The sequence below is a fragment of the Rhamphochromis sp. 'chilingali' genome, assembly GCF_963969265.1.
Source record: "Rhamphochromis sp. 'chilingali' genome assembly, chromosome: 15".
Classification (NCBI taxonomy): Eukaryota; Metazoa; Chordata; class Actinopteri; order Cichliformes; family Cichlidae; genus Rhamphochromis; species Rhamphochromis sp. 'chilingali'.
In genome coordinates, this window is record NC_137942.1 from 12,316,795 (window position 1) to 12,334,855 (window position 18,061).

The 18,061-nt window shown below is 45.0% G+C and overlaps 2 protein-coding genes across 4 annotated transcripts; both read right to left on the reverse strand.

Annotated features, from left to right (window-relative positions):
* Window positions 1-422: 422 nt before the first annotated feature.
* On the reverse strand, window positions 423-1,388 carry LOC308411375 (G-protein coupled receptor 183-like; the record flags this gene model as incomplete). The annotated part of the gene is made up of 1 exon (XM_080905256.1): window positions 423-1,388. One exon carries the CDS (start codon window positions 1,386-1,388, stop codon window positions 423-425), a length of 966 nt encoding a protein of 321 aa, XP_080761382.1.
* An 8,165-nt stretch (window positions 1,389-9,553) lies between these two features.
* Window positions 9,554-14,737, reverse strand: LOC308412060 (uncharacterized protein). Of its 3 annotated transcripts, none has more exons than XR_013974522.1 (3): window positions 14,346-14,737; window positions 13,969-14,062; window positions 9,554-10,369 (listed from the first exon to the last, which is right to left on the reverse strand). XR_013974522.1 is itself a non-coding variant. In XM_080906142.1 (3 exons), the coding sequence occupies exons 1-3, from the start codon at window positions 14,392-14,394 to the stop codon at window positions 9,917-9,919; spliced, it is 714 nt and encodes a 237-aa protein (XP_080762268.1). In that variant the 5' UTR covers window positions 14,395-14,737; the 3' UTR covers window positions 9,554-9,916. The 3 variants fall into 3 exon arrangements, 1 of the variants encoding a protein (XP_080762268.1); XM_080906142.1 differs by having other exon boundaries at window positions 9,554-9,994; window positions 10,160-10,369; window positions 13,969-14,737; XR_013974523.1 differs by lacking the exons at window positions 13,969-14,062; window positions 14,346-14,737 and adding an exon at window positions 10,532-10,799.
* Window positions 14,738-18,061: the final 3,324 nt, after the last annotated feature.

The following is an 18,061-nucleotide window of genomic DNA, read 5'->3' on the forward strand; positions in this document are numbered from 1 at the left end:
TTGCTATCAGTATGATGCTGATTGGGATTCTGAGCCTAAATGTCCTCACAACCTCACCACAGTCACTGGTCCACACATTCACTGGAAGGATAAAGTTTATTGATGTATTTTGTCCTCACGGTGGCGCCAAAACACAATCAAATAGTTCACATGTTCCTCGTAGAAATTCATCACATTATGAAAACATGAAATTAAAATGCTTATAATTTTAACATTGTCTACTTGTTGATTAATTATTGATTCAATCTTTGATACAGATTTCTTTCACTGATTATGAAAAAAATGCATTCAAGTAAAACGTAAACTGTGAAAAAACAAACAAACAAAGCAGGACTTTACACTCAGGATTTGACTCTCACAGTTGCAGACAATTATTTTTCATAGATTTTAATATGTGTGTTGTATTTTTATATTTTGTGAATCTAAGCAGGTGGGTTTTGCTCCTGTGGATTCTGGTTCTTCTCTGGGTTGAAACAGGAAGTAATCTTTTTAATGCAGGCGTCAGAGAGGAAAGGCACCTTCTCTAGACGAGACAAGTAGACAAGGGGCTGGATTGTGCTGCTGATGTTCAGAAAGGCAAAACCCGCGGGCTGCACGTAGCAGCGAAACACATCAGGTGAGTAGTAGTCCTCAAATGGAAACAGAGCAACAAGTGGCAGGTAGTTGAACACGATGATACACAGGATAGAGAGCACCATCTTGAAGGCCTTCTTTTTCATGGGGTGCATTGCATCTTTCCCTGCACCGGTGGACTTCTTCAGTGCCCACAGGATGCTTGCGTTACACACCATCATCCAAGTAAATGTTGCCAGTACCTCACCGGTGAACAGCTTTTCAAAGTTGGGGAGTCCTCCCACCATCTTGGCTGCTGAGTAGGCAAAGGTGAGGCAGAGCACCAGCACTGAGAGGCCTAACCTGTACTTGAAGTGTTTAAGTTGCCCAAAAGCGATTGGAAAGAGTACAGCTACAAAGCGATCCAAGCAGATGCAGGAGAGGAACAACGGACCGCTGGTGTCTTTCACGCCATAGGAGAACTTAATGGCAGACAACACCTCTTTGAGCTGCCAGAGGTAGAGATTAAGAAAGCTCAGGGGGGTCATTGCACCAAAGTAGGCATCCATGAAGGCCAAGCAGCCCAAGAATATGTCTGAAGTGGAGGGCTCTTTGCGATTGTGGATGAGAATAGCAATGACGAGTAAGTTGGCCGGGATACCCAAAATTACATTGATGCACTGAACGGCCAGGTCAAAGAGAACGGCCTCTATCAGGTTGTCGCACCCATCAATAGCACTGAAGGATGTTGCCGTGCTGTTTATGAATGCTGTGGTATTGAGAAGCAGCTGGGTCAGGATGGATGTTGAGCTGAGTGATGAATCATTTGTGTCCATGTTTGTGCTACCACAAAAATCAGCAGTCTGATGGGAGAGGAGCGAGAAGGATTATTGAGCTACTTCTGACCAGTAAGAAGCACAAAAAACAGCAGCTGATACCACTGAAGCCACGAAGTTATTAAAGTGTTTTGGTTTCTTTTACATCTGTGAAGCCACAGCCTGTCTGTTAATTATTATCCCTGCTTCTGATCTGCTGAGATTCATCTTACAAGTAGAGATAAAGTAGCTCCAGAGACAGTAAAAACATGTCGCAAACACCGTCAGAGCCTCTCCTCAGGCTGTTATCATGTTATTGTGTCTGTGCGGACTCTCCTCTGGGAAACGTGACTCCCCCTAGGAACATGTAACTCACTTAAGAGAGTCATTCTAAAAGCACCACCCTTTCACAGAAGGATAAAAAGGGCAGTGATTGCCAAATTAAAATGGAAAAGGTCATATTCTGTTCAAGATTATTGTAAGTAATGTCAGTGGGAATTTGGTCATTTCTGGGAGCTTTTAAAAGCCCATTTCTGACATTTAGCTCATCTTTAAGCTAATTTCAATATAGAAGAATGATAACTTGGAAAATGAATTTTTATCAAAGGTGGACTGATGGAATAAAAACATTCATAAGCCATAAGCTTAGTTTCTCTGTCTTTGGGTCCTACAAGAAGATTTTTGATTTTTCTTCTGCAGCTTTTTTTATTGATAAATATCAGGTTTTGTTCTGGGCTTCGGGAATGTTTGCAGCAGCTCGTAGTCAGCCTGATTTGAACAATGTGAAAGTGCAAGAGTTTTTAAATGGAGTACACCTGAGCTACCTCCAGTAATGAACTATTAAAGCCAGAGGCTGTGACTGTTCCTTGCCATCAAGGGAACTGTTCTGCTATAATACAGACCTTTCTTGAGCTCTGTTCCTTAGTGGGCGATGTTTCTGACGTGCTTCTGCTGCAGGCCACAAACACTCCGGTGGGACTAATCACGGGAGGAGTAATCTTTGGCAAAGATGCTCATCCCTGGAAATGTCACATCTAATCAATTGTATTTTTCTTTGGGCAATCACTGGAAAATGAAGTCTATATTACAGAATTTACAAAGAACACATTTCTGAGGGTTTAATCAGGTGTGGATCACAGCACTGTACTGATGTTGATTTGCATTTTTAAAATTCTGATGAGGTGATTTTTGCTGATTATTGTATTGCACTGCATCCAATAATGCATGAAAGCAAAGGCTATTAAATATTTGATTTTGAAATTTGGAACACTTCTATCATGTTTTATGAAAACTCATATTGTAATTACCCACCAAAAATCACGTTTTTTTTAAATTTCAGATTTGTCCTTTGCAGAATTCTAGTCACTGTAGATAATTTCATATGTTTTTTGCTTTACAGCTAAAACACGCAGAAATGCTACCGTTTGTTATTAAATAAAGTCACTCCATGCATAACGAAGATGAAGATGAAGATGTGCGCAATGTCAAGCGAGGAAAAAATAAACAGACCTCTTTCCATTTGTCACTTTGATAATTTCTTGGAACAGAGTTAACCTCTAATCCCTCAAATCTGAATTATTAATCTGTTACTTTAATATATGGTTTGGCATCTGTGCTCTTATCAAGGACACATACTGAGTGAAACAGTTTGATTAGAAACAAACTTCTTGAAATAAAACCCAAGTACAAAATCATTTTAAAGCATCTCAATGTTCTACTCACCTGTTTGAATGATTCCTCTAAGCTGAGCAGTAAGTGTGACGCTGAGCGTGTTACAGGTGTTCATTTATAAGTTCTCTGAAGTGTCGTGTATTTGACGCCAACCAGGGGAGGTTCTGTCTGACATCATGAGGGGCTGACTCTTCAGTAGAGAGACTGTTGTGATGAAGAGTTTCTGTATTGTGCTGATATTTTTACATAAGCAAGAAATTTGTGAACTGTGCCAGAGGTTATAGATAAGCTTGCCAGTGTCAATTTGCTTGACAGGGAGCATCACGGGACCAGCCTGATGATGCTCTCTGTTCACTGGGAGTGATGAATGCTGTCCTCAATCACTGAACACAAGTGCAGGAAAACATCAGCAGTCGAGAGCAGATCTAAATTGTGTTTGCTGGGTTTTAATGCATCAGTGTCTCACTCATGTAGCTGAAGAAAACAGCTATTTTAGATTCCCAATGGAGTGCTCATCAGTTACAAGTGAAGGTGAAAAAAGATGTGGCAGGTGCATAAAGCCTGTGTGTGTGAGAGTTATGAGTCAGGATGTACTGGGACCGAATGTTTCACAGAGCGGTTAAAGTAGAACCCAATGTTCTGTTTCCATGTGAAGACAAGAAGGAAAACCCACAATGATCCAGAAGTGAGGGAGACAGAGAGAGAGAAAAAGGGGTGGGATTTATTTGCATTACTTCTTTTTTGTCTAGGGGGGCAGCAGAGGATCATTGTACCTGTTTGACAAGCACAGCAGGTTCCCACAAGTAGAACCTGACGCTCATGCAGACATGACATGATATTTACAGTCTATTAAATTCCCCAGGAGCATCGCAAATCTATCCTTTCCACCTTCATCTATTACATAAATCTTTTTTTCTCCAAATATGACCGTCGGTTTCATGTTTATACATTTATAGAGTAAAAACATTCCTATGATAGCGGGCTTCAGAAATTCTGGTTTTGATGCACCAGCTGCAGATCCATAGTTCTGTTCCTATTCTTGTGGTTCTGCACTGTGTCCTGCACATTCTTCCTGCTTTCTCTGCATCTTTCAAATTAAAACACTAAGCCTGTGCATCTCCAACCAAACCATCAGTGCACCAGATTAAGGACAAGTGGAAAAGAAACAGAAGAGCAACAAACGGAGCTTAAGCTTAAATAATTACATATACAGTAGGGAATGTGTTTATGCAGAACCAAACAAATCCACAATAAAATCCAATGCAGGACAAATTTACGCCAACTTAATAGAATTTATTAAAGAATAGTCTATTCATGTCAAAAGCCTGTAATACAAATCATAATCTTGGCTGCTTCAGTGGGTCATATAATTGTAGCAAAGTTGAGTCACATCTTATAAAAACACAAGCTGTGAGGAAATCTTTTCCCCTTTCTCTTATTTCACGTCTCAGTTGTAGTAACCTTTGCAAACAAGCACAGCTTAAGAGGACAGAATGCAGTCTGTGGTATTAGTCAGAATCAGGCATTAGCATGTGTCTGCCAAAAGGAAAATGATCAGAAACGTTGCCACTGATATTGTGCAGACCTCATCACCACACCATCAGCAGCATGCAGCACACCGTGATAATTAACATAATTAAAATCAAATAGCAAAATGTGCTTTGGATCCATGCATGTGAGATATCAGCATTTTATTGTCTTGTTGTGCATTTAAATCCGTGATATAACATGTGTGCGTACAGAGGAGGCAGAGACTGTCCACAGACATCCAGCCGCCTCCAGTCTCGTCTGCATGAGAGAGATGCAGGTAAATTCCCACCAGAACATACACCCACTTACTTGCTCACACACACACACACACACACACACACACACGCACGCACGCACGCACGCACGCACACGCATGCACGTATGCACGCACCCACGCATGCATGCATGCACGCATGCCAGCATGCATGTACAAAACAAAGTATTAATTGTGACAGTGCTTCCAAAATAAACCCTGCAATAAAAAATAACAAATGAACAAAAAACATATCAGAAATAGTTGTAATGGCTTTAGAGTATATGTAGAGACATTTTCTTATACACTGTTAATCCCGTTTTTCACACCAACTGACTGCTGTTCAGTTTGTCTGTCCAGTAATTATTGGCAGAGAGGAGAGGTTACAGATAAACACTCTTTCCAAAAGTCTTTGAATATTTCAGGGAAGTATCGTCAAAGTGCAGGATTTTTAGCTTATTTCTGCACTGCTGTGAACGCACATGCTCCAGAGGATGAACGGGCATTTGGACATGACTCCGTCTAATGATGTTTTGACATGGATGTACAGTGGAACTAAGTGACTGCCTTGCAGCAAAAATAGGGCAAGTGGGCATCCACCAGCTTTCACTAATTATTACAATTAAGGCCTTCTAAATGTGAAGTAATCACCGTAATTTCAGTGCCTTCATCTTGGGGCAATTAAATGACAAACAAACAACCCAGAGTTTGATTTAGCAATCGCTTCTTAATGGAATTAATTATGGAGGAAAACAACAGGATGTGATTATTTTTCAATGAAATGCATAAGTTACCAGACAGGATGAGCTTCTAAATTTGACTAAATGGGTAATGAAAACAGGTGGTAGTAAGAAATTAAAATCCAGCAGGCCAAACTGTGCTGTGAGCTCTAGTTTAGACAATGCTTAATCAATCATGTAAGGTAAACTCTGCGTAAGTAAAAAAGTAAATGTTTATGAGATGAGTTAATAAAACACATGTGGACTAAATCACGAGGCCACTCTGCTGGATTTTATATTTTGAAGCGATTCACAGCTAAATCAGCATGGGTATATTGTATAATTAAGCTATACAACTGATGTTTTCACGGTACCAACGGTATCAACGATGGATCAACCAGCATTGCTAATAATGGACCATCAATGATGGTAGGAAAGAAGCTGCAGAACTGCATTCGTGGCTGGTCAAAACTAACAACCGACATGGGCCTTAAAATCCACCAAGGCAGGAAGAAGTGCCTCAGCAAGCTGAGAAAGGGGCCTCGCATTGACGCATACTTTTTAAGAAGTAAGTCAAATCAGTCAATTTAAGTCTAGAGGCAGGAGAATCCCCACAATCCTCAGGGCATCAGCACCCTGTTCGAAGTTCATTGTCGTACAGACTCCCCCATAGTCTCCAGATTGGAACTCAGTCAAATCCAGACAGTAGCAGTTCCCAGTCTAGAGCTTAGCCAGCCACACCCAATATTAGATTCTAGCTCAGGGCCCGGCCATTTATTATCAGCCTCTAGCTTTAAGTTTAGCCACCAACAACTAGCAACACACTTGGGTGTAGACAATCAACACTACGTTCCAGCCCAGAGCTCACCCAGAAACAGCCAACAGAATCTTCCAACACTGTCTAGTCTCGCACTACCAGAAAGGGAAAGGAAGATGGAAGGCAGGAAAGATCAGATTCTGTGGCCCAGATCCAGTGAGAAAAGAGAGTGGGAAACCATTGACTTGGAACTGGCTCTTATACTAGATCAACAAAAGGGTCCAGTTGAAAGGAAGAGGCGAAGAGCAGGAGGTATTCTGATCCCTAAGGAGAAGAATTCCTCATCCATCAGCCAGTTTCGCCAGATCAGCCTGCTGAACGTAGAGGGAAAGATCTTCTTCAGTGTCTTGGCCCAAAGGTTATCTACTTTCCTGCAAAGAAACAACCATATTGACACATCAGTGCAGAAGGCCGGTAACCGGGGCTTCTCGGGACGTCTGGAGCATGCCAGCGTCATTTGGCACCAGATTCAAACTGCCAAGAAGGAAGAGAAGAGACCACGAAAAGACCTTCATGTGGTCTTTTTAGGCAAGCAAAATAAACTGTAGGAAACTAAACAGAAGAATGAAGAAGAGAAATAACAATTTAACATAAACCAGTGACACACTCCAGGGCCTGATCAACCCTGGTAGGGCCTCTTTGGATGAGGGTGTCTAGTGATAATGGCCGAAACACCCGATGAATCCAAGGTCCACTACTGATGATGTGTCCCAAATTTTAAAATGATAAGTTAGATCAGATCTCTATTCCCTAAACCTAACCAAGGAAGGAAAATGGCAGATTAACCTGGGTAAAAGACCGAAAGTTGAGGCAACCAACGATGGGCACTGCTGACAAAGTTTCTGGGCTGCCTTTCCTCATAACAGCCATCCCCCAAGAGTCTCTCCATCTAAAGCAATGCATTATCAGGGACTGTAACATCTAGTCCTTCTTACTGAATCAGTTCTTGCAATCAAACATGAAGGTAGCTTTCACTTTTCATAACACCAAATGTTCCTGACCACTTGTAATTCAGGGCTGTCAAACATGCAGCCAGCAGCATTTTTTTCTGCTTTGTTATTAGGCAACAGCTTTACTGACTTATGATGTGGCCAGTGATGTAAAATGAGTTTGACACCTTTGCTCTAATTCATCTGAAACACAAGCAAGAATTTAAATAAGGCTGAAGTTAGAGGTTTCACATATAATCATACAGCAGATCAAAGACATACTCTTGGTCTTTTGGATGTATTTTCAAAATAACAGCAGTCCACTGCACTGGTTGTTAAAGGCTTCTGAAGCAGAAACCTCACACATCATTTCCACTGGATCATTGTTCATGTTAGTTTGGATTTCTAAACAGAATAACATCAACATACAAATGAGCGTTGAATACAAAACTCTCAGACGCTGTTCCTCTCACAGGGCTGGGAACGTATTTAGATTACTATCTGAAATTTCAAACTGTATTTAACTTGTCAAAGGGACACACACAGAGTTCATAACCTGCCTGACGTTTTGCTTAGTAATTTGTAAGCATGAGTATTTGTTTTGGATCCTGTCTGGAGCAGACTGGGAGGCGTACAGGGAAACCCAGGTACTTTAGCCATGGGAACGTCATGAATGCAAAACAAAGCCCACCCTGTCCTTAATGTTTTTTTGTTTTTTTTAAATGACTGACAGTGGTTAAATCCCACCAGGATCTTGGTCACGTCAAAACATTGTGTTTCTCCTTCTTGTATTCGATGTGCATATAGCCACTTTGTGAATGCTTTTACTGCTAAGTAGTCGTGTGAATATGTAGATAACACCATCGGCCAGATGACTATTTTTACACTCAGGGACGCCGTCCAACTCTGTGACATGAGCTGCTGGGCTCTATTGTACCTCTCTAGCCGCAGGAATAAACACCTGCTGCTGTTCTCAGAATAATTATACACACTTTAAGAACTGCCCTTTTGCTAAGTATGAAGCTCTCCATCAAGCAAAGACAGAAAAATTCTTCTGGGTCTATAGCTGTCAGCTATTTACTGATAGATTCTCTCCGGAGCTTTTAACTGTCGCTTTCTTTTTGAACTTTAGTTTAAGAGGCGCTCCAAAGATCCTGAAAACAAAGTCATTTTTTTGCAGAAGCGAGAGCTCAGATGGAAACATGTGATGTCATTAACTTCCCTGCACCAATCAGGATTTGGCAGGGTTGGTCATTGTGGGGTGGTTAGCTCATGTTGCTGAGTTGGAACATTAATTAAATTTGAGAACCCACACACTAGGGTACTAAGAAACTGAATACTACAGTAAATGTTTGCTTTGGATCTGTTATTTTATGTGTGACACTTTTATGAATATTTAATATAAAAAGAAGTGTTTTAAATAATAACTGGAGTTTATGTTAGCACCATTAACAGCAATATCCATGGGTTATTGCTGTGTACACAACTGCCACTGTAAATCTCTGTGATCACACGTGACAGCAGTGCCACTAGGATTTGTGCTGAAAGAAAAAAGATCGACTTTGTATCACTAAAAACTCATCCCTGAAACAGTGAGTTGAGAAGTCATTCAATCCTGTAACGCCAGGTGTATCAGTTTTTGTGAGCTACTGAGATCTCTGTACCAATCAGAACTCAAGAAGCTTCTCAGATGAGAGGTGAAACGTCTTCAAGAAACTTGAAGATGGTTCAGGCTTTAGAGATTTTAAACCCCAACATATCAAACAAAATGCATCATTGTTTAGCTCAAAGGGATGTCATGTCCGGTAGCTTCTTAAATTTAAGCTAATTAAGAGGTTAATTGCAAGCAAGTAATGAAAAAACACTGTACTTTTATCATACAAACCCAACTGTTCTGATGTGTTATATGCACTCACCTGGCACTTTGTTATGTAAACCTTGCTAGTATTGGGTAGGATCCTCTGCCTTTAGGTTCTTGATCCTGTTTACATGCCTGAATTCACTGAATTGTTGCCATGTGATGGGCAGATTGTAATGTTAACAAGCAGTTGAATAGGTGTACCTAATGAAGTGGCCGGTGAGCATAGTTGGTAAACTGATATTTAAACTGATAATAAAAGTCAATAAGATAGAATATTGCACATTGATAACTTCTTAAAATTTTCTCGTATATGTTTATGGCTATATATTAATGGACTGTTGATAAACGTTAACGGGGTCAGGAATGAGAGTGGGTAAATAACACTGATCAAACAATCTATGTTACGGGAGTGATGAGTAAGAGAACCCAGACGCGGATCGCTCGTTAAGATTGAACAGTGTCTTTATTTACAGTGAAGCAAATCCAAAGTAATCCATAGTGCTAAGTCCCTTCCGTGCTCCCCTCGTGTGTCCATACGACTTTCGTAAACAGTGACGTCTCTCCTCTCGTATCTCCGTCTCACTCGTAGCCTGGAAAAAAGGCAAACAGATGCGGTTAGCCTCCCTCCGCTATCAAACGTTTGTCTAACACTCGCTGAATTCGAGTCACTACCCGGCTTGGTGGAATACTCCAGCGCTGTCTGTCACTCAGCCACACCATTAAATAGTTCTGTCACAATGGTGGATGATTGGCAGCAGCTGGCGAGGAATCAGTTGCAGGTGGGACCACTCAGAGTGGCGGAACTTCCGGGTCGGACATCTCCCGTTGCTACGCAACCGCGTAACAACTACAACGGAGACAAAAACAGAGCGGGAGAACAAACACACACACACACACACACACACACGTCGCCGGTCGGGGCACCGTCGAACCTGACAGTACCCCCCCTCTAATGGGAGCCTCCCGGCGACCCAGCAAACTTATCAGGGTGCCTGCGGCGGAAGTCTCTCACCATGGCAGCATCGAGAACCGCGGACCGCGGCACCCAAGAACGCTCTTCCGGACCGTACCCCTCCCAGTCCACCAAAAACTGAAAGCCCCTACCGCGGCGCCGGGCATCCAATATCCGCGATACGGAATACGCCGGTGAGCCGTCGATAATCCGGGCGGGTGGCGGGGGCCCGGAGGGCGGGCACAAAGGGCTGGTCCGGACAGGCCTCACCTGGGACACATGAAAGACATTGTGAATTCTCATGGAACGGGGAAGAGACAAACGTACAGTCACAGGATTCAACACGGCCAGGATGGGGAAGGGCCCGATAAAGCGTGGAGCCAGTTTCCTAGACTCGACCCTCAGAGGAACATATTTCGCAGACAGCCATACCTGTTGCCCGACCTGGTATGCAGGGGCCGGAGCACGGCGGCGATCCGCAAGTCTCTTGTTCTGCTCAGCGGTCCTCAAGAGGGCGGTCCGGGTGGCGCGCCATGCCCGCCGGCAGCGCCGCAGGTGGTGCTGGACTGAAGGAACCGACAATTCCCCCTCCGACACAGAGAGAAGCGGGGGCTGATACCCCAGGGAGGCCTCAAACGGGGAAACCCCAGTAGCCGCCGACGTGCTAGCATTATGGGCATATTCGACCCACGCCAGTTGATCGCTCCATGATGACTGGTTCATAGAGACCACACAACGCAGCATCGCTTCGAGCTCTTGATTAGCCCGTTCCGCTTGCCCGTTGGTTTGAGGGTGGAAGCCGGACGACAAGCTGGCCTGGGCCCCCAGTTCCTTACAAAACTCCTTCCACACTCGCGACGTGAATTGGGGACCCCGATCGGACATGATATCTTGGGGAACCCCATGGAGACGGAACACCTGCTGCGTGAGAATCTTGGCAGTATCCAGGGCCGAAGGGAGTTTCGGCAGAGCAACGAAATGAACAGCCTTTGAGAAGCGATCGATCACGGTCAAGATGACTGTGTGACCCGAGGAGGGGGGAAGACCGGTAACAAAGTCCAGTGCAATATGAGACCACGGGCGGCTGGGCACAGGCAATGGACGAAGGAGGCCAGCAGGGGGTGAACAGGAGACCTTGTTTCGGGCACAAACGGGGCAAGCGGCCACATACTCCCGAGCGTCCTTCCCTAGAGTCGGCCACCAAAACAAACGTTGCAGAAAGGCGATAGTGCGGTTTTTACCCGGGTGGCAGGCAAACTTGGCCGTATGGACCCAGTGAAGGACCTTACTTCGGACCGCCGCGGGAACAAACATCCTCCCATCGGGCCCAGTGCCCGGATCAGGTTCCGACCGCTGGGCAGCCTTAATAACCCACTCTATGTCCCAGGTCAGAGCCCCCACGAAGCACGAGGATGGCAGAATGGGTCTCTCCTTCTCGTCTGGGTCGAGATCCGGGGAAAATTGGCGCGATAAAGCATCTGCTTTAAGATTGCGGGAGCCAGGTCTGTAAGAGATGGTCAAGTTAAACCGAGTGAAAAACAGAGCCCACCTGGCCTGCCGGGCATTCAGTCTTTTGGCCGCTTGGAGGTAGGTCAAGTTCTTGTGGTCTGTCCAGATAACCACCGGATGCTCGCTGCCTTCGAGCCAATGTCGCCACTCTTCAAGCGCCAACTTAATGGCGAGGAGCTCCCGGTCTCCAACGTCGTAATTGCACTCTGCAGGAGATAAGCGACGTGAGAAAAAGGCACATGGGTGTAATTTTGCATTCACTCGTTGGGATAGTATTGCCCCCACACCTGCGTCTGAAGCATCCACCTCCACAAAAAAAGGTTGACTGATGTCTGCCTGTACCAACACCGGAGCTGAGGAAAAGAGGTGCTTGAGTCTCACAAAAGCCCGTTCAGCGCCGGGAGACCACTGGAATGGCTGCTTAGGAGAGGTTAGGTTGGTGAGAGGCAGGGCGACCTGACTGAAATTGCGGATAAACCGTCGATAGAAGTTGGCAAATCCCAGAAACTTCTGCAGCTGCTTACGGTTCTTGGGTTCAGGCCATTCCACCACTGCCCTCACTTTGGCCGGATCTGCCCGCAGCCGTCCCTCCTCGATGATGAACCCCAAAAAGGAGACTGTCTGCACGTGAAACTCACACTTCTCTGCCTTTACAAACAGCCGGTTCTCCAACAGGCGCTGCAACACCATTCTCACGTGCTTGACATGGTCAGCCGGGTTCCGAGAAAACACAAGGATGTCGTCTAGATAAACGAAAACACAATGATTAATGAAGTCCCGTAAAACATCATTTATCATGGCTTGGAAGACCGCCGGAGCATTCGTGAGCCCGAAAGGCATCACCAAATATTCAAAGTGCCCACGATGCGTGTTGAACGCCGTCTTCCACTCATCCCCCTGGCGGATTCTCACCAGATGATAAGCACTGCGGAGGTCCAGTTTAGAAAAGATGGCAGCCCCCTGAAGGAGTTCAAAAGCAGAGGTGAGTAAAGGAAGCGGGTATTTGTTCTTAATGGTTATCTTGTTAAGACCTCGAAAGTCAATGCAGGGGCGGAGCGTTTTGTCTTTCTTCTCAACGAAGAAGAAACCTGCCGCGAGAGGAGAGGTGGACTGCCGGATTATCCCGGCCGCCAGCGAGTCGGTGACGTAGCCCTCCATTACCTCTCGCTCTGATTTCGAAATACTGTATAGACGGCTTGTGGGCAAGGGAGCGCCGGGTAGCAAGTCTATCCCACAATCGTACGGACGATGGGGGGGAAGAGACTGGGCCTTTTCTTTACTGAACACCTGGGCTAGGTCGTGATATTCAGCTGGAACTGCAGTCAAATCGGGAGGAGCGTCAGGTGAAGATGGGCTAGTGGACGTCTGGCTAACTGTAGCAGAACGTAAACACTGTTCATGACACTTAGGACTCCACCCAGTTATCCTGCTGTTCTCCCAATCGATCTGCGGGTTATGGCGTTCGAGCCAGGGGTAGCCCAAAACTAGCGGAGTGTGAGGAGCCTTGAACAGAAACAGGCTGATTTGTTCAACATGGTTTCCGGAAAGAGAAAGAGTCAAATCAGTAGTGCGATGTGTTATACTGGCCAAGGGGGCACCATTCAGCGCCGCCACCTGGAGGACCTCAGGTAAGGGTTCAACAGGTATGCCCAACGTCTGGGCCAGGGCTTCGTCAATAAAACTTTGTTCGGCCCCCGAATCGATTAAAGCACTACATGGGTGAATACAGGACTGGAAAATCAATTTGGCAGGACAGCTGAGGTGGGGCAAGATGTTTGCGGTAACGCCCGTCAGTATGCCCACGGCTACTGACGAGCAGCGTCTTTTCCCGACTCTGGGCATTTATCAGAAAAGTGTCCTCTCTTTCCGCAAGTGAAACACTCACCCCCCTGAGGTCTTCTCCGTCGGGCCACAGACCTAAAGCTGGCTCGACCGATCTGCATGGGCTGCTCCTCCTCCTCCAACGGCTGTTCCTCCCACTCCCGTCTCCACTCGAGAGAGGGCCCTGCCGAGGTTTTGCTGCCGCCCGCTGGTCGCCGTCCAAACTCACGCCTATGCTCATCCAACTGAATGCACACATTCACCAAAGCACTGAGCGACTTAGGCAGTTCTCTTGAGGCCAACTCACGTTTTAGATTTTCGTTCAGGCCGTTTATGAAAGCCCCTCGTAGTGCATTTTCTTGCCAGCCGGTCTCCTCGGCCAAAATCCAGAAGTCAATCGAGAAGTCCGCTACACTCCTCCATCCTTGTTTCAGGGAAAACATGCGATGTGCTGCGCTGTCGGCGCTGGAGCCTTTGTCAAAAACACAACGAAATTTGCACAAAAAATCTTCATAAGAGATAGCAGGTTGCATGCTTACCACGGCCTGGGCCCATTGTAAAGCGCGTCCAGTCATTGATTCCACCATTAACCCCACCTTGGCTCCATCTGAGAAATAAGACCGAGGCTGTTCTCTAAAAATGAACGAACATTGTGTTAAGAACCCGCGGCTCTTATCCAGATCCCCACTAAACTTCTCAGGGGCCGGCAGCGGGTGCTCGCGCTGCAGTGTGGGAGGGGAAGGAGGCAGAGGAGAAGCCGCGGCTGTGCTGAGAGACGGCCCGGGCGACGGAGCATCAGCTGCAGCCCCAGGGGGAGTTAGCAAAATCCCTTTTAATTCAGCAACCAGCTGCCGTAACACAGTTTGTTCTTCAACAACATGTTTCATCATTTTTTCATGGCGTTCCAACATCTCACCTTGAATCGAGAGTTCTCGCAGAACCGGAGCGGCGTCCGCTGGGTCCATGTAAGTGGCTGGAGTATTCTGTTACGGGAGTGATGAGTAAGAGAACCCAGACGCGGATCGCTCGTTAAGATTGAACAGTGTCTTTATTTACAGTGAAGCAAATCCAAAGTAATCCATAGTGCTAAGTCCCTTCCGTGCTCCCCTCGTGTGTCCATACGACTTTCGTAAACAGTGACGTCTCTCCTCTCGTATCTCCGTCTCACTCGTAGCCTGGAAAAAAGGCAAACAGATGCGGTTAGCCTCCCTCCTAGTGATGGCCCGCTTGAAGCTGACGCTCCGGAGCGTGTGTCGAAAAAAACAACACACTGGTTCAGAAGCACTGTGTCTAGGCTTGCTTCGTTTGGCAAAAGTCACGTGACCAGTGACGTCCGAAGCTTCATTACGCACGTAACTGCTTCGGTACCTGATTCAAACGGATATAAGGAAGTGAATCATCCACGGGATTCGTGGAGTGTGTTGATGGTGACAGATAGCGACGAGGTGATCATTCCACTGACAGATATGGAGCCAGCGAGGAAGAGAGGACGTTCTGGCGTGTGGGAATATTTTGAGTTGATTTTGCTCAATTCATTTTATCTGCCGAAGTGAAAAACTTGAAATGTCCAAAATCATGTTTTCATAATGTAAATATCATTACAGCATATGACTTTAGGAACACTTCCATGTGAATTAAAGCTAATGAAGACTACAAAAATGTATTTGACACTATACGTACATTACATTGCTACACAGTTTAGAAAATCATTTTGTTTATTGTTTTTAGGTGATAGTCTGCAGGACCCAGGGATACCTGCATATCTACCAACTTACAGTGTAGTTCCTGCACTCCACAGCCTCTTCTGTTCCATGCAAGTGGATTTTCTCCAGGGCAGGAGAAACTATTTCTAAGAAAAGAAACAGACTCAGCCAGCGCACAGTAACACTAATCCTCTTTTTAAATGTAAATAACAAAAGGGCTACCTTACATAGATCATGTTTTTACTTTGCAAGTTCTTGATTAGGGGTGGGTTTTGATTATCGCTTTTCTGATTACAATCCATGCTAAATTGAATAAAGTGATATTGATTCATTAAAATCCCGTGTCGATTTGTAAATTAACGTTATTATGCCTGAAACGCCAGCATCTCAGGTTAAACCTCACAACATGTCGTCAAACACCATACAGCTAAAACAGTAACTGGGAGCAGGTTTACGGATTCTGCATACAAACGTAAACACAGAGCGCGGACCCGACGCGTCAGAATCAGATTTTGGTGCGTCGTCGGGTCCGCGCTGTGTTTGCCTCTTTTTTTTTCGCTGGCTTCTGCAGCTGCAGGTTTCATAACTCTCTGTTTACATCTCTAATTAAGTCTCACATGTGTCAGCTTTCTTTTAATAGATACGAAATTATGGATATATACTGATACATGACCAGAATTGTAATATTTCTGACTGAGGCAAAACTTTCCAGATTCCAATCAAATTGAATCGGATCCTGTATCGAATCAAAATGATTCTACAAATCAGTGACGATGCAGCCGTACTCAGCTTCCTAAGCATTTTCCCTTTCCAGTTCACAATCAATCCCACCCCTAGGTCAAAAATATGTATAGGACAATTGGCCTAATCTAATATTTTGTATGAACCTGTCCAGCTGTCCAGTGATTAAACGACAAGTAGATGGAGGCAGGACTTCACAGCAGGGGCATACTCCATAATGTGCTGTGCATTATCATATGTATATTATATATATTGCTCACTTATTGTATTTACCAACATCAAGGAGTTATGAGCAAAGAAAGGCCACACCATAGTGCATGTTTAAATAGGGAAAGTTTATTGATCAAAATGTATTACGCAAATACGCATTACATTTTTTTCAGCCCCCCAATCGAGAAAACAAAACCAATTACATGTTCAAAGCAACGGAACGGTGGCCCAATATCAGAGAGAACTCCACTCTTGAGTGAGCACTGATAATTGAGCAGTCCGTTTTATTTTGCAGATTCAAGCTGCTCTTCAAAATTTTCACCACCAGATGTCACCGGAGAGGACTGTGTTGAAAAGCTTCGAGTAATGAACCGTTTTTCAATACAAGCTTCAGTGCTTCGGAAAGCTTCATTTGGCCATCACTACTCCCTCCGCTATCAAACGTTTGTCTAACACTCGCTGAATTCGAGTCACTACCCGGCTTGGTGGAATACTCCAGCGCTGTCTGTCACTCAGCCACACCATTAAATAGTTCTGTCACAATGGTGGATGATTGGCAGCAGCTGGCGAGGAATCAGTTGCAGGTGGGACCACTCAGAGTGGCGGAACTTCCGGGTCGGACATCTCCCGTTGCTACGCAACCGCGTAACAACTACAACGGAGACAAAAACAGAGCGGGAGAACAAACACACACACATACACACACACACACACAGGTCGCCGGTCGGGGCACCGTCGAACCTGACAATCTATGTATGTATAATTGCATAACAGGTGCTTGTGAAGTTGTAACAAGTCACTCTGTTGTAAAAGCTCTCCCAGGTTCCATACAGGCAGCCTTTTCTCAGAGACAGTCCTGCATATTTATTTGACCCTGCAGAGGGAAAGCTGATGTCTGATAAGAGGCATTGCTCACTCCTGCCTCTGAAGAGGCCTCCCTAGGGAAACCCATACTCTGGCCAGATGGCTGTCATAGGTAGCACGGTGAGAACATAGGTGATAGCCTTTCAACTTGACTGCACGTCTATCAGCTCCTTTCTGAACAACCTGATAACAATGCTGATAGAGATTTGGCTGAAGAACACTTGGCTCATCATGGGAGCACTTAAATGGAAACATATTTAGCTGCTTGCATGTATGGTTTAGTGTGTATCTTCATTGATTTGGAGTTTAATATCTCTCCTATAGAGCCTAGGACAGTGAGACAGCTGCAGCAAACTTGATTTTAATATTACATCTAATATTTTAGTAGGAACTATGTTGAAAAAGGCACAGTTTTCATAAAAAATGTTACATTTTAGTACCGTCCCATTGCCCCAATCGTATGAAACCATCACCTAAATCCAGTCTGCCTTTACAAACACTGAATTTCAATGCGGTACTCGAATGCCAATTTTGCAACAATGGATTTTGTGAGAAGACGTCAGCAGGAGTTGCATTGTGTCTTTGTGGATACAGAGAAAGCATATGATGTCAAAACTGCCGTACTGCATGATCAAGCCAGGAGTGGCAGAGAAGTATGTGATGGTGGTGCAGGACATGTATGAGGACAGAGAGACAGTGGTGAGGTGTGCAGTAGGAGTGATAGATGGATTCAGGGTGAGGATGTGATTACATCAGTGACTGGTTTAGAGACTGTTCTTGTTTCGAGTGGTGATGGACAGGCTGACAGATGAGGTCAGGCTCAGTGGACTATGACGTTTGCAGGAGACATGATCTGAAGTGAGAGTAGGGAACAGGTGAAAAAAGAGTGTGGATAGGTGGAGGTATTCTCCAGAGAGAAGAGGAATGAAGTCCATAGAACAAAGACAGAACACATGTGTGGATGAGAGGAAAACAGGTGGAGGGAAAAACATTTAGAACTACTGGCTTATGCTGAAAATGGGCACACATCACTGCTTGAATTGGAGTGAACTGTACATGAAGCTTGAGACAGCTGCAGGATTGCATCATTGCCTTGACACACATACTGTATGTG